Genomic DNA, 27,160 nt, shown 5'->3' with positions numbered 1-27,160 from the left:
TTAGTACTGGCTTCCAAACTACGGATAGTGGATTCAATTTCGTGAGAATGGTCAGTGCAATCGCGTCTGAAAGCGAATCCGATAGAAGTGTCCACTGCAGTGTCTGCAAACAATGTGTATTTGTGTATTGCTTTCTGTTATGGCGCGCGGTTTATTCGTAGATAGAAGGTTTCTGTAAAGTTTATAATGATTTTATTCGGAGATAGATTGTTGGTGGTTTGATAGCGGAGAGACTTAGATTACACAGCCTTAATTTAGCTCTTGGGAATTTTATTTTAAGTGTTGTTCGGAATTTTATGTTTGGGTGTCATTGAATCGCATTGCGACGTAAAATATTTTGTTAATTTCTTCTCTATGATTAGATGACTATTTTTTGTAAATTATGAAGAATATCTAAAATTCAGGACTTAAAATACGATCCTACGATCCTTTTATGTTCATTGCCCATCAAGAAAATATCACAGGTCGTATAAAAAATATCGCTCTGATATTGAAATCAGAAATCCACTCAGTTACAATGATATGGGTAAATGACACCCAGCGCTATCAATATAATAATGTTCCAGTGCTCTTGGAAGGACGACATAAGTATACGTATAAGTAGGTATCAAGTAGAATGTTTTCTTTCTGAAACTCCATTGTGTAAGTGTCAGCTTTCATGTCTTTGATAAACTTATAGGTACTTTTAGTAAAATATAGCGTAGGATAAGTGCAAAATGTTGGACGTTATGTGGAAAAGGCTTTCAGGTTTTATTTTGATATTCTCGACAGTAGGATTATTTTATACATTAGTTTTTGTTTGAGCAATAGGTAGAATTAGTCAGCGTCGTAGTATGGTGGTCATGAATACAGAGCGAACGTATTTTTTAAAATGGATGAGACAATTTCAAGACTGTCGTCTTTTTTGGAGTGAAATGAATAGATAATGAATAGGCACGGTACATAAAAATTCACTAATATACCATGTTATATGTTTCAAATTTGAATGATATAGGCTGATATACATTTGGACTTATTATTTTATAAAAAACTACATACAATGCCAAGTTCGATACAGATATTGATAACATTATTGCACGCCTCTTAAGCGAAGCGTTGAGGTGGGTACTACTGTCACTTCGCGCAAAACATCTGATTTTCCAAACTTAAAATGTCTTTATGTATCATACATTGCACTTGTAAGATAATACATACACACACATATTAAGAAAAAACACTATTTTTAACATTCATGATATTTTTGATGTCATTTTTGTTATTTAAACTAGTTAAAAAACAGTTTAAAAAGTTCTGTCTTGGACGTCCGTGTGTCTGTATGTGCGGAGGATTTTCTTGTTAACACGATAGCGACCGAAATACTTTACTAATCGAGTCTTTTTTTTTCTCTTACGCTTGAGTATGCTCAGGAATAGAACCCTTTCATTTTTCAGGGTCTGATTCGATGTGGTTTAATTGTTATTAAATAAACAAAAATAATTATTAAAAAAAAATATGAGGCGTGCACTTTTGGATTTTCCAAATTATATTACTTTACTACTACTCTACTTGTACTCTACTATACTTCTCTATAACCTTGTACAGTTCTTGAGGCCAGTGAGGCAATATTTTATACATTAAATTTATGATCTTTCTAGGTCATAAATCGGACAGTGTCCTTTATTTCACATTTTAAAAGATAAAAGTTTACCTAATGCTTAACTGATCTAATGTTTTTATTAGGGTTTAGTTTAGGGTTTAGTTTTTGGGATATAAACGTACATGACATGTTTAGGAAAGATACGCGGTTTGCTGGTTTGTGGTTAGGTTACTAACCGCAAATCAGATGGCTTTACCATTAAATGCATATACCCTACAATTTAGAATTAGATAAATAATTTACATATGTATTTTGCATTATAACTTTTATGATATTTATCCTTTTGAATACTTCAGTAGGTAAATTCAAGTCGTTTTAAAACGTTTCCACACGTTTCGTTTCGAATTAGGTCATGTTTGCTCCACTCCGCAGTATTTACCATATTATCATGGCGTCGTGTTAACATTAATTTTACATAGTATGTTGAACAGAGAACAATTAATATGGGGACTGATGACATGTCTGTCTTGAACCTTTTGCTCTCACATTACAGTATAATGCTGTCTTTATCTTGAAAGGGTTAATACCATTAAGTATACAGATGCAGGAATATCCTTGTTTAGTATAAATTCTAACTGTATTTTATGCAGCCGTTATAGACCAGTATTTAGGGAGTTCATTTTATAGAAATGGGGTATAAATTCTGTTTGCGCGATGTTGAATTTATGTAAAGGTGAATCGATAAAACAGCGGAAGGTAGCTTCACATTTGAATCAATTGATATATTGCTTTGTTTTCCTGACTAATACCAGGAAACATACGTGTGCATTAATACATCAAATAAATAATAAATAAGAGCTTATCACTACATAGTATAAATATAAAACAGAGTCGCTCCCCGTTTTCTGCTCGTCTGTCCCAATGCGTAGATCTTTAAAACTGCACAATGGATTTTGATGCTGTTTTTTTTAAATAGATATAGTAGTTCTCGAGGAAGATTTCAGTATAAAATTTGTTGAGTTTTCGACGAAGCAGGCAATCGTTATATTCAGTAAGTACTAGTGGGTGGAAAGTAAGTATCTACTGAATATAACGGGATTAAAACCACCCCACTAGATGAGGGTGTATTTATGTTTCAATTAACTAATTGCGTGCGTGACGCATATATAATGAGTTTGTGGGAATGTTTTTCCTAGTTTTAATTTTTTTACATGGTATTTGCTTCCTGAGTGCGGTATTCTTTAGGGTGTGTTTTTCTTGAATGAACCCACGCTTTTAAATATGTATCAATTATTTGATTTATTGTAACGAGTGTTATCTATATTGATTTACTTTACTCTATCTTTATTTACAGTAATGTAATATGTATTATAAATTATATACAGTTTGTATCATCTTTAAGCCAAAGAAATATACATTTACTTAAATAATGGTTACACTTCAGGCAAAACGAAACATAGGTGCGAGAAGATTTATAGATGTAATATTTCATACCAATAAAATAAATCGCTGCAAATTGTATTTAAGTGCGATAATAGAAATCTTTATCGTATGAAGCGCAGACGGACGGTTTAAATTTCATAAAATATAGTTACGAGTGAATATAATAAATGAAAGCTATTGATCCTATAATAAACGGGAATATCATAAAATGCTCAACCTCGATCAGGGAACGATTCCGTTGAGTGCCGTCGCAAAAATCAACAAGTCGGAAAATAAATGTTTATTTCCTCTTGAGCTTTTTAATTTTCAGATAAAATGGATTCAATTTTGATCCCATAAATTTATATCGCTTGCAGCTGTTATAAAATATTTGAAATAAGTTAATTAAACATAAAATGTAAATTTAATTTGAATTTAAAACTGCATTACAAATGAAGTTTGTACTTGAAATTGAATTGAGGGAAATTCTGTTCAGAAGTTGTCTAACATTTTTGCATTTAAATTCGAAACATAAGCTTTGCTAAAAACATTAGAAAAAAGGAAAAACGTTTTTACTTTCATTACGTTTAAAAAGATGCCATGTTCAAAGTTTAAGTTAAGTTTTTTTTCAACATTTAAGTATTAGGCGCCCCAAAAAATATCCACACATTGCACCTCATAAAAACCTAAAATTAATACTCAACCAAACTTTCTTACAATAATAAATTACACAATATATTACATCATTCTTCATTCAATAAATCACATAGAGCTATAATAACACGCGACGATTTCCAAGATTATATCTGGTATATCTGTATAGTTGGCGGCTAATTGGTGCTTGATTGACGAGGGTCATTCATGTGTGGTAGCCGATAACACTCAGACCATATCAATAGTGAGGTATTAGGTAGTATTATGTTGAAAGGGGCGTATGCAAGCTGTGGAGACAGGCTTTCTTCGAAACGTAAATTGATTTGTGAATTGATTAGGTATGACGTTTGAGTGATTACATAAAATTAATGGTGGCAATATATTATTGAGTTGTCACTAAAGGCTAAATCGAATACTTTAACAAATTATCAAACAGACCTAAGCTACTTTTCACACCAGCGGCAATACGTTGTAACGTTTTAAGTGTGGAGGACTCTAAATCTGAACGACGCGATAGTATATTGATTTTCACCGGATTTTAAATATTGAAATATATCATCGCATCAGTTTTCATCATTTTCTTTAAAATGTATTTTCTTCGGTTTCAGCATTATTATCGATACACGCAGTTCAAGGCCAGCATACAGCATTTTCATACACGTGAAAGTAATTTAACTTAAGAATAAAGATTTATATTGTCCAAACACGCTATTTTAATTGCTGTAATGACGATTCAATTGCTCTTCAAAAATATTTCTAGTTAAAATTATAGTATTAAAATTTGAGCTTTGGCTTTAACAATTCTAATAGTAAAATATAAGTAACTAGCTGTGTCCCGCGGTTGCATTGCTCCGCTCCTGTTGGTCTTAGCCTGATGATATATTATAGCCTATAGCCTTCCTCGATACATGGGCTATCTAACACCGAAAGAATTTTTCAAATCGGAGCAGTAGTTCCTGAGATTAGCGCGTTCAAACAAACAAGCAAACTCTTCAGCTTTATAATATTAGTACATAAACAAATGCATATCTAATTTGTCTATCTACCAAGGTAATGTATTAAAAGTTACATAACTGGATTTGGAACCTTTAAGGCTCCGAACTTTTAATAGCTCGTAAGTCGTATAATGCTGTTTCGACGAGTTCAGTTTGTATTCAGAAAAGATTTTCCCGTACTTCGTTATCTTGTTACCGCGAACTGTGCACTTATTCGATCTAAATGTGACTCCCGACTTGGGCTACATTTCTTTCGCCTTGGCCTACATTTTTCTCGACTTGGACTACATTTCTCTCGACTTGGGCTACAATTCAAAGTTCCTTTTTCTATAGAAACGTGAGGTGCGGTTCGATGTTGTTTTATGATGCAGCGCTCGAAGCAAGCGGGGTGTTGGGATAATCAGTTTTATTCTATTTGTATTTTCTTGTTCGAGAGGTGGAAAATAACATGTGGATAGTTTTAGAAAAGTGGATTTTTTCCCATGTGGCAGATGAATTTTAGACTTTCGATTGTCAATACATAGTAGGAAAAAAGATGTTCAGTCTTATCATCTTGTACTACCATGTTAGAGTGAAACTTTTTATCCACAAGCAAGGCTTTTTAGTGACGCGATCTAACCACTATTTCAGGGAGGCGAACCGATAAAAAATAATTTGATGCGCACAGCTGATGCCTGTTATATATGTATGCAAAGAATATTCTGAGTCATAGGCATAAAAATGATATCATTTTCTTAATACGATCACATCAAACGGTTATAAAGTTCAGTGTAAGTACTGGCGTAAATAGAGTTGATTGAAAGTATGAAGGATTTTTATATGTACCTATATTATACATATGCTTATGTAAAGAATCCTATAACTCCCATAAGTAGATGTACACAATAACTTTTGATGATCACAAAAAGTTATAAAGAAAATATATATGTCATATGACGTATACCAATGAGCAAGTACTTAATAAATGATAATGTTATTAAGATGTAGGCTTTCATAAAAGCTTTTCCTTATAAATCCAACGATTCTTGGTCCATTTATAACTGTCGCACACATCTAGTATAAAAGCGAATCTCTGTCACCAGTAATTCCTTTTTTCGTTTTAGTTCGAAGCATTTCCCTTGTGATCGCAATTGTAATATCATGAAGGATACGGGTCAGTCTTTGTTTAACACTTAGATATTATTTGTTGAGAAACAAATTAGGCGAGGTTCTAGAACCTTCTTGTAATTTATTCTTGTTATTTTTTCTGTATTCTGGACGTCCGTGAAATGTTATGTTTTTTTTATGTGGCAATCGTGGTTGTGCATTCACTTCATGTAAATATACTAACCTATATTTTCTTTGTATTTGGATATATTATGACCCATAGTTTACTTTTTTTAGGAACAACGCCAGCGAAGCGTCGAGCTTATGTTAGTAAAATATATTTTAAACCTCGCAGACATCTCGTCTGCTTCTTATCTTTATAACCACTTTTTTATGCAAATCTTCTTTATATATTCTTGTCGTTAGCCGAATAACATATTTTTAACCTAGTTTAAAATGTTTATTGCGGTTTTTTCGTAATTATATAAAAATAGTGGTGCTATGTTTATGTTAATTCTGACGGTGAATGGTAATGTGACAAGAAGAACTAGAAATTAGTATTACATTTCATAATAGTATGCTATACCAAGTCTTGAGATATATTGAGATAAATAGCCCATATTTTATTATACAAATTATAACTTTGCGTAAAGTGATTCGTAGATTTCTGGTTTCAAAGGAGAAAATATGTTTTTTAGGAGAAAGGAAACCAGCTTATATCCATTTCAATTATTGCTGACTTACAGTATACGTAACCGTTAGGAGCTTATTTATAACTCATATTATAGATGCATAAGTGCGTTTTTTTTTTGTTTTGATAATATGATTTATGAGTCATGATGGTTAAGCTAAGTTTACCTCGATCATTCCCATGGGATTTTGACTATTTCTTGGCTACTTGGGCGAAGCCACTCGCGGAAAAATACAACGTATGTTTAAGTAGAGTTGCAAATATTTGGCATATATCATTGAATCTCAATAATCTAACGTGCTTATCTAGCGTGGTGGGGCAGCTCCAAGTGCCATGTTCCAACTGAAAAACGGTGAAGAGAAACGCAAGATGCTGTCACGCTCTACTGGCCCAGCGCGTTGTAATTACCGTATTGCTGATTATTATTTATTTTTGTACGTTTAATTTTATATTAGATGTGATTATTGTGGAGATTGTTTGATTTATGATTGGTGTTAATTATTTGTTTAATTGTTGTTATGTAAGTAAATGTCTCGACTCTCGATCTGGTATAATTTATTTTTTATGAGTAAATAAAAAAAATAAAACTGTTTTTAGTATTTAGAACGTCTCACAAAAGTTTTTTTTTTAAGTTATGACAAGTTATTTTTATTATTTACTTAACATGTTATACCCGCTTACAGCAAAAGTACCTTATAAGTATTTGTAGATTCAAACATTCAAACAAGCAGTAATGTTTAAAATACCTAAGGTATGTAAATGTTGTATTACATCCGCAATATGACAAAAAGGTGGAGTCTTCCGTATTTTCCTTAAATAAGACTTCCTAACGAAATACAACACATTTTTCTTCGGAATACCATGTTCACGTATGTTTACTTTTTTCGCATACTAATATGTATTAAACTTGATGTATGACTTTACTTTTGATTTATATACAACTAGTGGTCCGCCCCGGCTTCGCCCGTGGTTACATATTTCGCAATAAAAGGTAGCCTATGTCCTTTCTCGGGTATCAAAATATCTCCATACCAAATTTCATGCAAATTGATTCAGTAGTTTAGGCGTGATTGAGTAAAGGACAGACAGACAGAGTTACTTTCGCATTTATAATATTAGTATGGAATATGGATTAGATGTTGCTTGGTTATGAAGATATGAGTAGTATGAAGATGAATGTTTGAATGTTATTAGTATTTCTTATGTAGGTAGATTATAAAAAAAAGACGGCATAAATTAAGATTGAAAAAGAAAAAATAAAGTTTTGTATGAGAGCTTTTGAATATTCAATCTATAGTTTTAAAGAAAACAATACTGTTTGTGGAATAAACGAATTAGAACAGAGTGTTCCTTATAGTAGTAATTTGCGAGAATTTCAGAAATAATTCGATTTATAATTAAAAACATGTTTCTGTCTTGGTAATAGATTTTGACTGTAGGAAAAGTGAATTTACATTAGTTTTTTTTCTCTCACTTACGATATCCAAATAAAATACATTTCGTATAATAGATATCGTAAAATATTACATAGAGTATACCTTCACATAATTAAAATAAATACATAATAATTAATAACTAATGAAGCGGCACTAAAGCTATAAAATAAACTCTGATAATAATTAATTTATTTGGTAATTAGTTATTAAAATGCAAATTCTTGTATTGCATGCGATTCATAATATTGCGAATCGTATGAAATAAAATAAGTATTATTCTATTTGTAAATTGTATAATGATTTGATTTGTTTTGAAATGAATTTGTGAATATAAAATTAAACTATACATTGTTAAATGCATTGCTAATGAGATCCATTTCTATGAAATGTTAATGATTGACGATATTAAACAGTAAGATATAGTGGATATATTTATTAATCTTATTTTCACAAACAATCTTTATCTTGATATCTATATATTAATATAGATAAGCATTAGCTTATCCTCATGAATTTAATCAATAAGTTTTGAGTTAATGCATTTGTATTTGCTTCACATTATTTATTTTTATATTTCAAAGAAACGTTAATTAACGCTCTGTAAAGTTATGAAATATCATCATCGAATCCGCAACTTAAATAAAATATAAAACATGTCACAATTAATTGAATGACCAAAAAATTACATGTCCTTTTTACATAAACGGTGAATTATTTTTAAGTCTTAGCAATCAAGTCACTCTTTCACAAAAACAAAAGTTATTAATTATAATAATATAATATATCTCACAAGATTTCTTCAAGTCTGATAACGGACAAGTAAGTATTGTCCAGTTAGGGTATGCTCTAGTTACTCCGCCGCTCGCGATCTCAGATGTACGTAGATACTGTGTGCAATACATATTTATATGGACTTTATGGTTGTGCAAAAACGCGTAAGATTGGTCTTTTTTGTGGAATGAGAAGGGGGGTTCACTTGTGTTAAAATCTTGTAAGTTAGGTCTTTTTTGTGGAGCTAGAAGAAGGGACCATCAAATGCTTAGTGGTCAACATAAACACTAGTAAAATTGGTTATGTTTAAGGTGCTTTGCCGACCAGTGAAGCTAAGTAATGGTAAAATTTAACGAGGTTGATATTTATTATTAACTGACTTCAAAAAAGAAGGAGGTTCTCAATTCTGCCGGTATATTTTTTTTTAGTTTTATAGCATTTGAATGATTTATAATTTAGTTTATAGAAAATTTGACGCTCATTCATATTTGAACGGACGATAAATTTAATCTTTACATAATTTTATGACTTCAATCCTAAATAGAGTTATATATTTTAACGACTTACCCCATATCAAAGTTTATACGAAATCCATTAGGTGTATGAATCTTCCGATAACCTTCAAAAGGGTCTAATTGAAGCGGCTTATTGGATCGGAATGGACTAAATATAGCCATTCATAGAATAGCCTTAATGTGCTACTATAGTTTAAAATTGTAAACGTTAACAAGCAATCGTTATTCCTAGTCTATAGAATACTTATATTATGACACTAGCTGTGCTCTGCGGTTTCACTCGCATTGCTTGCTCCTGTTGGTCTTAGCGTAATGATATGTAGCCTTATAGCCTTCCTGGTTAAATGGGCTGTCTAACACGGAAATAATTTTTCAAATCGGACCAGTAGTTCCTGAGATTAGCGCGTTCAAACAAACAAACAAAATCTTCAGCTTTATAATATTAGTATAGATTAATATATACCTGAATATACTATCACCAAACATATTCACTGCAGAATCTCGTAACACAACTAAATTGCAAAGAAACTCTTGACTTTGTAACGTTACCTCTTGTATGTAATATTTGGATCCCCATGAATATTTATTTCATTATTCATAAACTTGTTAACAGAAATTGTCTTCCGGCATAATTTCTAATTGCTTTAACGAGAGTCTGGTTAAGAATGAGTCTTACCAAAATTGTTTAATTCAATTTTGGTTAGGTATCTACATATATGTAGAGCGGTTTGGTTTGTGACTATGGCGACTTTGGAAGTAGTATTGGTTAGTTTGTTAGTTAAAATATAATTTAGGTATATCAGGAAAATAATTATGGAAATAAACGATTTGTACGTGTTTAAAAAAACCTTCATTCGTTTTACTATTCATAAAATTGTATCACCTGCTGAACATTGAGTAAAATATTTCTTATATATGTTTTTTACTATAATAATATTAAAAATATCCTTTATTTTTAGTAATTAATTTGTGCACAAAATTAGCTGTTTATATAATTTTGATAGAAGCGGGCGAAGTTTCTCATACATTCACCCCTAAATAATTAACCCGCCTTTGTATTCATAGCCAATTTGGAATTGATATTTTATGTAAACAATTTCTCTGCCATTGTCGTATTTAAGCAATAGAATTGAGAAATATTATTATTTATACTTAAAAAAATTTAAACAATGAAATTAATGATAATGATACTATTATTGAATTATGTGTAGCTCATAAATCAGAGAAGTTTTAATATGTGAATAAGTTAGATATAAATTTCAAAAATATTATATAAAGCTTATTAAAACACCAATAACTAAAATATGATGATGTCATTATGATGTGAATGGGCTGCAAAAGATAACACACAAAACTATTTCTTCTATATCCAAAACACGCTATCACATAATTACCATTTACCGTACTCAAATAACTACCTGAATTCCACCACCATTAAATATTGACAGCACTCCAAAATAATTGTAGGTGTCGATACCAACAATCCAGCAAAAATACAGCCAAGCTATTATTTCCGACTTTGTAAGGAAAACTTAGTACTGGCTTCCAAACTACGGATAGTGGATTCAATTTCGTGAGAATGGTCAGTGCAATCGCGTCTGAAAGCGAATCCGATAGAAGTGTCCACTGCAGTGTCTGCAAACAATGTGTATTTGTGTATTGCTTTCTGTTATGGCGCGCGGTTTATTCGTAGATAGAAGGTTTCTGTAAAGTTTATAATGATTTTATTCGGAGATAGATTGTTGGTGGTTTGATAGCGGAGAGACTTAGATTACACAGCCTTAATTTAGCTCTTGGGAATTTTATTTTAAGTGTTGTTCGGAATTTTATGTTTGGGTGTCATTGAATCGCATTGCGACGTAAAATATTTTGTTAATTTCTTCTCTATGATTAGATGACTATTTTTTGTAAATTATGAAGAATATCTAAAATTCAGGACTTAAAATACGATCCTACGATCCTTTTATGTTCATTGCCCATCAAGAAAATATCACAGGTCGTATAAAAAATATCGCTCTGATATTGAAATCAGAAATCCACTCAGTTACAATGATATGGGTAAATGACACCCAGCGCTATCAATATAATAATGTTCCAGTGCTCTTGGAAGGACGACATAAGTATACGTATAAGTAGGTATCAAGTAGAATGTTTTCTTTCTGAAACTCCATTGTGTAAGTGTCAGCTTTCATGTCTTTGATAAACTTATAGGTACTTTTAGTAAAATATAGCGTAGGATAAGTGCAAAATGTTGGACGTTATGTGGAAAAGGCTTTCAGGTTTTATTTTGATATTCTCGACAGTAGGATTATTTTATACATTAGTTTTTGTTTGAGCAATAGGTAGAATTAGTCAGCGTCGTAGTATGGTGGTCATGAATACAGAGCGAACGTATTTTTTAAAATGGATGAGACAATTTCAAGACTGTCGTCTTTTTTGGAGTGAAATGAATAGATAATGAATAGGCACGGTACATAAAAATTCACTAATATACCATGTTATATGTTTCAAATTTGAATGATATAGGCTGATATACATTTGGACTTATTATTTTATAAAAAACTACATACAATGCCAAGTTCGATACAGATATTGATAACATTATTGCACGCCTCTTAAGCGAAGCGTTGAGGTGGGTACTACTGTCACTTCGCGCAAAACATCTGATTTTCCAAACTTAAAATGTCTTTATGTATCATACATTGCACTTGTAAGATAATACATACACACACATATTAAGAAAAAACACTATTTTTAACATTCATGATATTTTTGATGTCATTTTTGTTATTTAAACTAGTTAAAAAACAGTTTAAAAAGTTCTGTCTTGGACGTCCGTGTGTCTGTATGTGCGGAGGATTTTCTTGTTAACACGATAGCGACCGAAATACTTTACTAATCGAGTCTTTTTTTTTCTCTTACGCTTGAGTATGCTCAGGAATAGAACCCTTTCATTTTTCAGGGTCTGATTCGATGTGGTTTAATTGTTATTAAATAAACAAAAATAATTATTAAAAAAAAATATGAGGCGTGCACTTTTGGATTTTCCAAATTATATTACTTTACTACTACTCTACTTGTACTCTACTATACTTCTCTATAACCTTGTACAGTTCTTGAGGCCAGTGAGGCAATATTTTATACATTAAATTTATGATCTTTCTAGGTCATAAATCGGACAGTGTCCTTTATTTCACATTTTAAAAGATAAAAGTTTACCTAATGCTTAACTGATCTAATGTTTTTATTAGGGTTTAGTTTAGGGTTTAGTTTTTGGGATATAAACGTACATGACATGTTTAGGAAAGATACGCGGTTTGCTGGTTTGTGGTTAGGTTACTAACCGCAAATCAGATGGCTTTACCATTAAATGCATATACCCTACAATTTAGAATTAGATAAATAATTTACATATGTATTTTGCATTATAACTTTTATGATATTTATCCTTTTGAATACTTCAGTAGGTAAATTCAAGTCGTTTTAAAACGTTTCCACACGTTTCGTTTCGAATTAGGTCATGTTTGCTCCACTCCGCAGTATTTACCATATTATCATGGCGTCGTGTTAACATTAATTTTACATAGTATGTTGAACAGAGAACAATTAATATGGGGACTGATGACATGTCTGTCTTGAACCTTTTGCTCTCACATTACAGTATAATGCTGTCTTTATCTTGAAAGGGTTAATACCATTAAGTATACAGATGCAGGAATATCCTTGTTTAGTATAAATTCTAACTGTATTTTATGCAGCCGTTATAGACCAGTATTTAGGGAGTTCATTTTATAGAAATGGGGTATAAATTCTGTTTGCGCGATGTTGAATTTATGTAAAGGTGAATCGATAAAACAGCGGAAGGTAGCTTCACATTTGAATCAATTGATATATTGCTTTGTTTTCCTGACTAATACCAGGAAACATACGTGTGCATTAATACATCAAATAAATAATAAATAAGAGCTTATCACTACATAGTATAAATATAAAACAGAGTCGCTCCCCGTTTTCTGCTCGTCTGTCCCAATGCGTAGATCTTTAAAACTGCACAATGGATTTTGATGCTGTTTTTTTTAAATAGATATAGTAGTTCTCGAGGAAGATTTCAGTATAAAATTTGTTGAGTTTTCGACGAAGCAGGCAATCGTTATATTCAGTAAGTACTAGTGGGTGGAAAGTAAGTATCTACTGAATATAACGGGATTAAAACCACCCCACTAGATGAGGGTGTATTTATGTTTCAATTAACTAATTGCGTGCGTGACGCATATATAATGAGTTTGTGGGAATGTTTTTCCTAGTTTTAATTTTTTTACATGGTATTTGCTTCCTGAGTGCGGTATTCTTTAGGGTGTGTTTTTCTTGAATGAACCCACGCTTTTAAATATGTATCAATTATTTGATTTATTGTAACGAGTGTTATCTATATTGATTTACTTTACTCTATCTTTATTTACAGTAATGTAATATGTATTATAAATTATATACAGTTTGTATCATCTTTAAGCCAAAGAAATATACATTTACTTAAATAATGGTTACACTTCAGGCAAAACGAAACATAGGTGCGAGAAGATTTATAGATGTAATATTTCATACCAATAAAATAAATCGCTGCAAATTGTATTTAAGTGCGATAATAGAAATCTTTTATAGTATGAAGCGCAGACGGACGGTTTAAATTTCATAAAATATAGTTACGAGTGAATATAATAAAATTAAATGAAAGCTATTGATCCTATAATAAACGAGAATATCATAAAATGCTCAACCTCGATCAGGGAAATCTACAATTCTGTTGAGTGCCGTTGGAAAAATCAACAAGTCGGAAAATAAATGTTTATTTCCTCTTGAGCTTTTTAATTTTCAGATAAAATGGATTCAATTTTGATCCCATAAATTTATATCGCTTGCAGCTGTTATAAAATATTTGAAATAAGTTAATTAAACATAAAATGTAAATTTAATTTGAATCTAAAACTGCATTACAAATGAAGTTTGTACTTGAAATTGAATTGAGGGAAATTCTGTTCAGAAGTTGTCTAACATTTTTGCATTTAAATTCGAAACATAAGCTTTGCTAAAACATCAAAAATAAATAAAATACGTTTTTACGTTCATTACGTTTAAAATATACTTGAGATGTTCAAAGTTTAAGTTAAGTTATTTGAACATTTAAGTATTAGGCGCCCCAAAAATATCCTCACATTGCACCTCATAAAAACCTAAAATTAATACTCAACCAAACTTTCTTACAATAATAAATCACTCGACATATTACATCATTCATCATTAAATAAATTACATAGAGCTATATTATAACACGCGACGATTTCCAAGATTATATCTGGTATATCTGTATAGTTGGCGGCTAATTGGTGCTTGATTGACGAGGGTCATTCATGTGTGGTAGCCGATAACACTCAGACCATATCAATAGTGAGGTATTAGGTAGTATTATGTTGAAAGGGGCGTGTGTAAGCTGTGGAGCCAGGCTTTCTTCGAAACGAAAATTGATTTGTGAATGATTGAATTGATTTTGGTACCTACTTGATTAGGATGATTTTAATATATCGCCAGGATTATTAGGTTATATTGAAATATATCGCCAGTTTTCATCATTTATTTTAAAAGTATTTTCTTCGGTTTCAACATTATTATCGATACACGCAGTTCAAGGCCAGCATTCAGCATTTTCATACACGTGAAAGTAATTTAACTTAAGAATAAAGATTTATATTGTCCAAACACGCTATTTTAATTGCTGTAATGACGATTCAATTGCTCTTCAAAAATATTTCTAGTTAAAATTATAGTATTAAAATTTGAGCTTTGGCTTTAACAATCCTAATAGTAAAATATAAGTAACTAGCTGTGTCCCGCGGTTGCATTGCTCCGCTCCTGTTGGTCTTAGCCTGATGATATATTATAGCCTATAGCCTTCCTCGATACATGGGCTATCTAACACCGAAAGAATTTTTCAAATCGGAGCAGTAGTTCCTGAGATTAGCGCGTTCAAACAAACAAACAAACTCTTCAGCTTTATAATATTAGTATAGATATGTATTTGTTTACCTACTAAGGTAATGTATTAAAAGTTACATAACTGGATTTGGAACCTTTAAGGCTCCGAACTTTTAATAGCTCGTAAGTCGTATAATGCTGTTTCGACGAGTTCTGTTTGTATTCAGAAAAGATTTTCCCGTACTTCGTTATCTTGTTACCGCGAACTGTGCACTTATTCGATCTAAACGTGACTCACGACTTGGGCTACATTTATTTCGACTTGGCCTACATTTTTCTCGACTTGGACTACATTTATGTCGACTTGGGCTACAATTCAAAGTTCCTATTTCTATAGAAACGTGAGGTGCGGAAAACCTTCGATGTTGTTTTATGATGCAGCGCTCGAAGCAAGCGGGGTGTTTTGATAATCTGTTTTATTCTATTTGTATTTCCTTGTTCGAGAGGTGGAAAATAACATGTGGATAGTTTTAGAAAAGTGGATTTTTTCCCATGTGGCAGATGAATTTTAGACTTTCGATTGTCAATACATAGTAGGAAAAAAGATGTTCAGTCTTATCATCTTGACTACCATGTTAGAGTGAAACTTTTTATCCACAAGCAAGGCTTTTTAGTGACGCGATCTAACCACTATTTCAGGGAGGCGAACCGATAAAAAATAATTTGATGCGCACAGCTGATGCCTGTTATATATGTACGCAAAGAATATTCTGAGTCATAGGTATAAAAATGATATCATTTTCTTAATACGATCACATCAAACGGTTATAAAGTTCAGTGTAAGTACTGGCGTAAATAGAGAGTTGATTGAAAGTATGAAGGATTTTTATATGTACCTATATTATATGCTTATGTAAAGAATCCTATAACTCCCATAAGTAAATGTACACAATAACTTTTGACGATCACAAGAAGTTATAAAGAAAATATATGTCATATTATGACGTATACCAATGAGCAAGTATACTTAATAAATGATAATGTTATTAAGATGTAGGCTTTCATAAAAGCTTTTCCTTAATAAATCCAACCATTCTTGGTCCATTTATAACTGTCGCACACATCTAGTATAAAAGCGAATCTCTGTCACCAGTAATTCCTTTTTTCGTTTTAGTTCGAAGCATTTCCCTTGTGATCGCAATTGTAATATCATGAAGGATACGGGTCAGTCTTTGTTTAACACTTAGATATTATTTGTTGAGAAACAAATTAGACGTGGTTCTAGAACCTTCTTGTAATTTATTCTTGTTATTTTTTCTGTATTTTTATTCTGGACGTCCGTGAAATGTTATGTTTTTTGGCAATCGTGGTTGTGAATTCACTTCCTGTAAATATACCTACATTTTCTTTGTATTTGGATATATTATGACCCATAGTTTACTTTTTTTAGGAACAACGCCAGCGAAGCGTCGAGCTTTATATTAGTAAAATATATTTTAAACCTCGCAGACATCTCGTCTGCTTCTTATCTTTATAACCGCTTTTTTATGCAAATCTTCTTTATATATACTTGTTGTTAGCCGAATAACATATTTTTAACCTAGTTTTAAATGTTTATAGCGGTTTTTTCGTAATTATATAAAAATAGTGGTGCTATGTTTATGTTAATTCTGACGGTGAATGGTAATGTGACAAGAAGAACTAGAAATAAATGTATTACATTTCATAATATGTAGTAGGTATGCTATACCAAGTCTTGAGGTATATTGAGATAAATATTATACAAATTATAAATTTGCGTAAAGTGATTTGTAGATTTCTAGTTTCAAAGGTGAAAATATGTTTTTTAGGAAAAAGGAAACCAGCTCGTAACCATTTCAATGATTGCTGACTTACAGCTGTATACGTAACCGTTATAGGAGCTTATTTATCCTTACTGTTCTGACTAATATTGTATTGTGTTTTTTTGTTTGTTTGTCGTCTTTATGGAGCGACGTAAGATATTGATATGAGTCTGGTTAAACTAAGTTTTACCTCGGTCATTGCCATGGGATTTTTCTTTGACTATTTTCTGTGACTACTTGGGCGAAGCCACTCGCGGAAAAATACAACGTATATTTAAGTAGAGTTGCAAATATTTGGCATATATCATTGAATCTCAATAATCTAACGTGCTTATCTAGCGTGGTGGGGCAGCTCCAAGTGCCATGTTCCAACTGAAAAACGGTGAAGAGAAACGCAAGATGATGTCACGCTCTACTGGCCCAGCGCGTTGTAATTACCGTATTGCTGATTATTATTTATTTTTGTACGTTTAATTTTATATTAGATGTGATTATTGTGGAGATTGTTTGATTTATGATTGGTGTTAATTATTTGTTTTATTGTTGTTATGTAAGAATATATATATGCCTCGATCTGGTATAATTTATTTACTCATAAAAAAGAAGATTTTAGTATTCAAATCTCCTACAATAGCTTTTTTAGGGTTCCGTAGCCAAAATGGCAAAAACGGAACCCTTATAGTTTCGTCATGTCCGTCTGTCCGTCTGTCCGTCTGTCCGTCTGTCACAGCCGATTTACTCGGAAACTATAAGTACTACAGTGATGAAATTTGATGGGAATATGTGTTGTATGAACCGCTACAAAAATATGACACTAAATAGTAAAAAAAAGAATTGTGGGTGGGGCCCCCCATACATGTAACTGAGGGATGAAATTTTTTTTTTCGATGTACATACCCGTGTGGGGTATCAATGGAAAGGTCTTTTAAAATGATATAAAGTTTTCTAAAAAACATTTTTCTTAAAGTGAACGGTTTTTGAGATATCAGCTCTCAAAGTCGTAAAAAGTATGTCCCCCCCCCTCTATTTTTATAACTACGGGGTATAAAATTCTAAAAAAAATAGAGGTGATGCATGCTAATTAACTCTTTCAACGATTTTTGGTTTGATCAAAGTATCTCTTATAGTTTTTGAGATAGGTTGATTTAACTGTAATTTATTATATTTGCTGCTACGGAACCCTTTGTGCGCGAGCCCGACTCGCACTTGGCCGGTTTTATTTTATTATTATTTACTAAAACATGTTATACCCGCTTACAGCAAAAGTACCTTATAAGTATTTGTAGCTTCAAACATTCAAACAAGCAGTAATGCTTAAAATACCTAAGGTATGTAAATGTTGTATTACATCCGCAATATGACAAAAAGGTAGAGTCTTCCGCATTTCCTTAAATAAGACTTCCTAACGAAATACAACACATTTTTCTTCGGAATACCAAGTTCACGTATACATATTTACTTTTTTCCCATGGTACATTTGATGTATGACTTCACTTTTGATTTATTAAACTAGCTGTTACTTGGTTATGAAGATATGAGTAGTATGAAGATTAATGTTTTAATGTTAGCTTCTTAGTAAATATTTCTTTTGTAGTTTATTAAAAAAAGACGGCATAAATTAAGATTGAAGTGGCAAAAATAAAGTTTTGTATGAAATCTTTTGAATATTCAATCTATAGTTTTACAGAAAACAATACTGTTTGTGGAATAAACGAATTAGAACAGAATGTTCCTTATACAAAGTAGTAATTTGCGAGCATTTCAGAAATAATTAGACAAATAAATATAAACATGTTTCTCTCTATTGTATTAGTTTTTGGCTGTAGGAAAAGTGAATTTACATTAGTTTTTTTCTCTCACTTACGATATCCAAATAAAATTCATCTTGTATAATAATTATCGTAATATATGTATACCTTCACATAATAAAAATAAATACATAATAACTAATGAAGCGGCACTAAACCTACGCTACCTAAATTAATTAATGTATTTGGTAATTAGTTATTAAAATGCAAATACGTGTATTGCATGCGATTATATTGCGAATCGTATGAAATAATGAAATAATATTAGTCATTATTCTATTTGTAAATTGTATAATAATTTGATTTGTTTTCTAAACAAAATGAATTTGTGAATACGAAATTAAACTATACATTGTTTAATGTACATAGTATTGCTAATGAGATTCTAGCGAGATCTTTATGGATTTAATTATAAGTTTTGAGTAAATGCATTTTTTGCGTCACATATTTATTTTTTTATATTCCAAAGAAAAGTTAATTAACTCTCTTCACAGTTATACAATATTACCACTACTTGGCGTTACGTACGTTGACACTGTGTTTTTAACGATTGGTCTAATATTGTTTTGATAGGTGTCAACAGTAATGTGAGTAAAAAATCAATGTAGAGACACCTAAATCAATGAGCGAAACCAACAAAGCAATGAAAAAATATCATTCTACATAAACGGTGAATTATTTTTAACTCACCAAATCACATTGTTATAAAAACAACTTATTATTATAATATAATATATCTCACAAGATTTCTTCAAGTCTGATAACGGACAAGTAAGTATTGTCCAGTTAGGATATGCTCTAGTTATTCCGCCGCTCGCGATCTCAGATGTACGTAGATACCGTGTGCACACACATATAAACATGTATTGCAATACATATTTATATGGACTTTATGGTAGTGAAAAATCGCGTAAGATAGGTATTTTTTGTGGAATAAGAAGGGGGGTTTACTTGTGTTAAAATCTTGTAAGTTAGGTCTTTTTTGTGGAGCTGGAAGAAGGGACCATCAAATGCTTAGTGGTCAACTTAAACACTAGTAAAATTGGTTATGTTTAAGGTGCTTTGCCGGCCAGTGAAGCTAAGTAATGGCAAAATTTAACGAGGTTGATATTTATTATTAACTGACTTCAAAAAAGAAGGAGGTTCTCAATTCTGCCGGTATATTTTTTTTTAGTTTTATAGCATTAAAATGATTTATAATTTAGTTTATAGAAAATTTGACGCTCATTCATATTTGAACGGACGATAAATTTAATGTTATAAATTTAATAATTTTATGACTTCAATCCTAAATAGAGTTATATATTTTAACGACTTACCCCATATCAAAGTTTATACGAAATCCATTAGGTGTATGAATCTTCCGATAACCTTCAAAAGGGTCTAATTGAAGCGGCTTATTGGATCGGAATGGACTAAATATAGCCATTCATAGAATAGCCTTAATGTGCTACTATAGTTTAAAATTGTAAACGTTAACAAGCAATAGTTATTCCTAGTCTATAGAATACTTATATTATGACACTAGCTGTGCTCTGCGGTTTCACTCGCATTGCTTCGCTCCTGTTGGTCTTAGCGTAATGATATATAGCCTTCCTGGTTAAATGGGCTGTCTAACACGGAAATAATTTTTCAAATCGGACCAGTAGTTCCTGAGATTAGCGCGTTCAAACAAACAAACAAAATCTTCAGCTTTATAATATTTGTATAGATTAATATATACCTGAATATACTATCACCAAACATATTCACTGCAGAATCTCGTAACACAACTAAATTGCAAAGAATCTCTTGACTTTGTAACGTTACCTCTTACATTTACCATTCATGTCGTTTGAACTGAATTACCTCGGATAATTTGCAACACTCGCAGTTGCAACGTCTTCAGTACACTGTGTAATTCAACATCGTACTTATTTGTTTGAAACGACTTATGTGCTTTCAGAGGCTGCCAATGTTAATTATTCCTTAAACTTGTGAATCCTCTTAAGAATCTTCTATTCTATCTATTCTATTGAATAAGAGTTTTCGTTACATAGATAATATTATACATGCTGATATTTTATCTATAGATATGTTCGAGCTTTAGTATTATAATTTCATTAGCTTAAGCCCGTGTAGCTACCAGATTATCTCATGTAAGAAAGAACATAATCTTTTTAATATTCTAAGGTATCTGGCAGATTATATATAGAAAAGCAACAAATATATTGGCACGTACAAAAACCAATACGTAAACTGAATTAATAATACTACCTAATACCTAATCATCTAATCAATATGAAATGTATTTGAGACGTGACTTGGTTAGCTTTATACGCCTTACAATCTAGAAAATAATTAATTAATTACCAGAACCCAATCTCGGAAACTGGAATAGAACGACGAAGGAACATATTGATTGAGATTGATTTACTATTAGGTATAGTAAACTAATGGATACTATATTCGGCTGTATTGTTTAAGATATAAATATAACTAATTAATGTTGTAAGTAATTAATATTATAAAAATCAATGTATTTGTAATATAAGTACATTAATTATGTTTTAGTTAATACATAATATTATACATATATTTGTAATAAACATTCACTTATGTTTTAGTTAAATAAATACCTAGTTCTCTACGCAATAGTAAATGACGCTCATTTGCGCGTAACGGTCGGTATTAACATAAATATAAATCATGTAAACTATCGCGGTATTTGACAATAGATATGATCGTTTAAAACATAATTTCTCTATAATAAATTCACATAATTATAACGCTTTTATAATAAGCGTGAAATTGTGTCACAATATTGTGCTTTTAAAAGAGAGAAACAATTGCACAACGTGTATATTATATGCTTATATGCGTCTTTTTGGAGTTGTTTTAAATACATAATATGTTCTAGCGTCTGGCCAAGGAATCACATTATTATGGGTCTTCTAAACCACATTTCAAGTGCCGGCAAATTGCAATTCATTATATATACTATTACTTGAAAGATAATTTTCCTCTGCAAATACAGCGAGCCAGCCACTAAAAGTTACAAAGTCCGAATAAAAGTTTGCAAAGATGGTATAAGTACAAACTGCATTCATATTACTTGGAAATGGTATTTTAGTTTAAAATGAATATCGCCAGCTGCTTCAATATTTAAACTGAAACAAAAATTTAACTTTCACCAGGTATTCTCGGAAATTTACTGTAACGGCTAATTTTTAAAATTCTGTTTATACAAAAGTAGCCAATTAAGGAAAGTAAGCGAAATTAAAGCTTCACGCGTCCTACGTACATTATTTGCTCGTAACTAAATCAGTATGTTATAGTAGGACGCGTGAGAGATTAACTGCGCATTTTCATCATTCATAGTTAATATTTAATAACTGGTTTGTTTGTTATTGAAAAATATTTGTTATGTTTTCATTGTATTTTCTCGAATTTACCATCTATACTAATATTATAAAGAGGAAAGGTTTGTATGTATGTATGTATGGTTTTCACGCTTAAACTACTGGACCGATTTTGATGAAATTTGGCACAGATAATCTTTAGACCCTGAGAAAGAACATAGGCTACCTTTTATTGCAAAATATGTACCACGGGCGAAGCCGGGGCGGACCGCTAGTATTATATAAATTCATATTAATGGGAAGATAGATTGTAGGTACTTCTCTATTCTATCTATCTGTTTGTTTATTACCATTTCGCACCTGAAGAGCTAATTTAATTTACAGTATTAATTATGGAGAGCATCTATCACATAGTAAAACATAACTTCAAGCCAGCAAAGATCCAGGATTGTAATCGTATAATTTTATAGATTTAATTATATCTCAATAAAACTATTATAGTCATATTTAGAACTAAGCAAACGTTACCTAAAGTAATACTACATCATATACACAAATAATATTAAAGATGACCATGAACGTGTATGTGTAATAGTGTTCTTCTACATCTGTACATCTAAATATATGAGATTTTGATAGACTTGTAACAACTCTAGGTTTTATGTCAGCACTAATAGATAGATTGACGACGTAAAAATCGGCTCCATTAATAAGTTATGACGGTGATTGATTGAAAGGTCTATTTTTCATCATTCTCGGTTTGTAGGTATGGTTAACCCGACGAGAGCGATGGATTTTTGCTTTATGATCCTACGAAAAATGTGGGGTATTTTTCTATAACATTTTATCAACTGCTTCAATAAAGGGAGTAGATTCTCTAGTCGACTTTAATTTTTTTGGGATAACATCAGAACTTTCGACTGGATGAAGCGATTTTGATGATTCTTTTTTTATTTCAAATCCAGTTGCCTTCTGGTTGTTCCCGATTATACTTTGTCCAATTTTGATCATTTGAAGCAATTCAGTTTTTATAGCAAGTTGTTTTTAAAGCAGTTGAAATAAATTAATAATTTTATATCTATCTTAAAAATAATTATCAAAAAATAATTATCTCATTCACTATCGGAATGTTTATGTCGAAATGTAATAAAAAAAAATGTTCAATTCAAATAATGCACAAATACTTTGTTCAAACTAAAACTCAATTATAGCTGAAGCTTAAACACAATTGTAGTTATGCAAAAGACATTTTATTGTTAAGCGTTCTTTTAACGAGAGAGAAAGGTCGTCTGCTATGATGTTTGTTATGATTTATGAATGAAGAACTGTTTTTATTTTTTTCTTAACTACTTTTTTACGTAAAAGAAAATAAGAAGTAAATTAGTTTGAAGAAACTGTATGGAACTGGATGGAATGACAGTTTTGTTGTAAGTACATAAAAGTGTAAAACATAAATAATATGGTATCCATAATTTTGCCACGAAAAATATTTTTGAAAGCGGATAATGTCGCGGACATCGAGTAGTATAATAATTATTTGTATAAATACATTTTTAGAAGGGAATAAGCGTTTAATTTGTTCAAAAGTTTCACGACTACTTTCATTAATTTCACAACACGTTGTTTATTATAAATGACTTGCTGCATAATAAAATTAATCTGCAAGTATAATTGCATCGATTTTCGATCTGATCTCATTGTATAAGATAATTTACAATAAAATTCACACAATAAAATTTTCACCAATTTTACTACTTCCCATTGTTTGGAATTTGTGATATATAATAATTGATTTAATTAATAATGACTGATTTACTTCACGTAAAATTTAATCAAATAAACGGTCCTGCACAATTAAAGTAATTGGAATCGCGCGCTCATTTAACGCTTTTTTAAAACTTTTAAATAAAAAACGTAATCAAGTAAAAAATAACACTTTCAGCCTATATCTTTATGTAAATGTGGCCATAATTTTTACGTTGGCCGTAAAATGCCAAGTTTGCAAGTCCCTGTAGGCTTAAAACCTTTTCAACGTGGAAATTATATGACTATGATAATCTATCGTTACATTTATAGAAAAAATTAAATAAAAATGTATTTTTACACCGTACTATATACTCTAATTATTTCGATTATATCTTGACGAAGGTAAATTTTTCAATTCAATCAACAATTACCAAAAAAAAGTTGTAACGTCCACCTATTACGTCTTATCTTACATGGGCATCGATGGAATTTAGAAATCAAAACTTAATTACGCACAAAGAAAGTGTTGTTCATTTACTGAATTTATATCATAGAATAGACAACAAAATTAGTTAACAGCGACGTTGTTTCACTTTATTCTGTACGCTTATATGAAAAGCTTCCGAAATGAAGACCATAACAACCGTGCCACGGTTAACAATGTGGATGTTACAGATTAACCGGAGGGTTTTGTGGGGAATTGTAAGGAAAAGCGTCGAATGAAAGAGTAGGGAACTTTGAATAGTGTATGCAAAGCGGGGTTTAGTTGTGAAGTGGGAAAGAGCCAATGATTTTTTGTTCGGCAAAAGCTTTTTGAATAGTTTTGATTGGGGAATTATGTTGTTAGGAGCGAGTTTTATGGAAATATAGCCTACAACTTTTTCAAGATGCGGAGCTAAAAAAGTTAAGTTGCGTTAGAAGCTATCTAAATATAAATTATATAAGACTTAGTATGCCTTAGTACGAATACAAATAGTTAAAAGTTTTCTTATCAATTTAATTGCACACAGACGAGCACTCTTTGTGAGAAATCACAAAGAGTGCTCACAAACGGCATCGTCTACATATTCACTATGGATCCAATATCCTATAGAAAACTTGGAAAATCGACATTCTATACATCAAACGTATTGAGGACATTCATAGACTTGAAACGTAGAATACGAATTTAAAATGTGACGGTTGATGTTCGGTTCGATTTTCAAATTGGAAAATGTTTTGGCGGGTTTTTCGTTTCGCTTCGTCGCGTCGAATGTTTCCTACGGGGCTTAGCGATTCCTTTTTTGTAATAGCTTTTAAATTTTTACCGCTGTGAGCATATTATTATTGAAAGTTTTCAGTGAACATGTATGACGTGATGTTAATATAAGTTTTAACCGAACAGAGAAATGATAATTTTTATTGTATTTCGTGTATGATTATATTAATTATTGTCTCTCCGTCTTTCTTATTTGGTCTCAAAGAAATTACATTATTACATATCTATTTTTAGTAAGTAGTAACTTATTCTTTTTCCATCATTTTACCTGGTTCACAGTGGACAGATCTATGTTTTTTAATAGAAAAATCATAAACATGGCTCCAGTCAATGTCCGTAACATTTATACGGTCAGCATTGTTCTTGTATACCTAATTAATATTGGCTCATTGAATGCTTGATCGATAACTGTACCGAGTACAGACAGTTATTAACATTCCTATTATTCATATACCATAGCAGTGAGAAAACAAAGTATTGAAGAAAGCTGAATATTATTTGTCGTATGTTTTTTTTTTATAATAAGTATAGTCGCGTCAAACGTGCGCTCTATTTATTGTTTTATTTTCTTCACACTTATTGCAGTTTACTTCGAGGTATTTTTGATATTTAAAAAAAATAAAACAATTTTAATGATTTGAATATACGTACTTACATGGAATTACGGCTAGCTGTGATATTGAACATTTTGTAGGTTACAAAATAATGCTATATGCAAATTTTCTGATACTAGTTTTTAAGTGAATGTATTAATTAGTTTATAATATTTACAGCTCATGACCACATATCAACTATACTACGTTCATGTATACGTACCTATAGGCAAAAAGATACACAATTTCTTCGCTGTATAATATTGCACTCGTTTGTACAAGGCTTGATAACAATGTGTTACACATTCTGTTACAATATTAAGAACGGTGGTAAAATAATATTATAACGAAAATAAATTATACAAGTAAAAAGTCCTTTTAAATTTCACGGAGTACCTCTTACAAGGCTCTAATTTGCAGAGTACTTCTCAAGATACATTGAAAAGGTCGTTGGCTTATAATTATTTCTGTTTATTTCCTCGTATTAAAAAACCCTTGTACCGACGTTGTTAAGGGCTATATATCTTAATGTCTTTTACGTCGGCTAAATGTTTTCTTTCTGGTGAATAGCCCTCGAACTTGAAAGCCTACGAGAGGCTACGAGCGTTCGTAGCGCCCTTTGAGTCTACATAATGTAGTAGTCGTTTCGGCTTGTGTTTAATTTTGTAATTTTATAACACGAGTGTGTGCTACGAAAATTGTGTGTGGTTTGAGAATGACTTTCGTGTAGCAAAGGGGAACAATGCACATGATATTAATGTATTATTTAAATTATAAACCTCCCGAGGTAAAATATCTCTAACGTGGCTAAATTAGAAGGCTTTATTGAGGACAATTAGATGACTGTGCTTTCGACACATTAATAACCTTGGACACTAGATAATAAAGACTAACGAAAGATGAAATATTAAATGACAAGTTGTAATAGGTATATTTTTTGTTTTTAAATTACTCACTCTTACCTAATACATAGTTATACTTTATACGAGAGTAAAATATATTATGAATTAAATATAAATTTTCTCTATTATCCTCAATTCTGTCTAAGGAATATAGCGCATTTTGTTGTGACTTAAAAATTTATTAAGATTCAAATTTTCGCAACCATGAATCACATGATCACTCATAAATATATCGTCCATTTCACACCATCCACTAACCTGCGGCGTCTGCTATGTCCCTTCTTCCGTTCAGAGGCTGGCGGGTCGCTGGCGTATGCCCCCGCGTCCCCATCGGCGCTATGTCCTGCCCCCATCCTGCCCCATAACACTGCACTCACTCACTCACCGCAGGGCACCTTGGGGTACCGTGGGGCACTTTATGGGACCGTCAGGTACCGTGTGGGGTACCGTATCGTGCCCGCGCGTATGGGCATGTGAAGCGTAGCGTCGCAAGCGCAGCCGTACGCGAGCTAATTGCGGGGGAATTCGCCTTAATTGAAACTAATTTGGCGGACT

General features: G+C 31.5%; 2 protein-coding genes across 3 annotated transcripts in view; one reads left to right on the top strand and one right to left on the bottom strand.

Moving 5' to 3' along the window:
- jv (javelin) overlaps positions 1–27,061 on the bottom strand; it is a 98,579-nt gene extending 71,518 nt beyond the window's left edge. Inside the window, exon 1 of the mRNA XM_089700550.1 lies at positions 26,864–27,061. Within this exon, the coding sequence (XP_089556676.1) occupies positions 26,864–26,958 (95 nt within the window). The 5' untranslated portion in view covers positions 26,959–27,061. The remainder of the gene's footprint in view (positions 1–26,863) is intronic.
- Positions 1–27,160, top strand: part of MCU (mitochondrial calcium uniporter) — a 129,874-nt gene that overhangs the window by 75,406 nt on the left and 27,308 nt on the right. The gene's annotated exons all lie outside the window — the stretch shown is intronic.

The sequence above is a fragment of the Colias philodice genome, chromosome 11, assembly GCF_061535455.1.
Source record: "Colias philodice isolate Cphi_HAF_F1 chromosome 11, ilColPhil1 Martin Lab GWU primary, whole genome shotgun sequence".
In the NCBI taxonomy this organism is placed as follows: domain Eukaryota; kingdom Metazoa; phylum Arthropoda; class Insecta; order Lepidoptera; family Pieridae; genus Colias; species Colias philodice.
The sequence above is the reverse complement of the archived record's forward strand: the minus strand, read 5'-3'. Positions and strand labels throughout refer to the sequence as shown.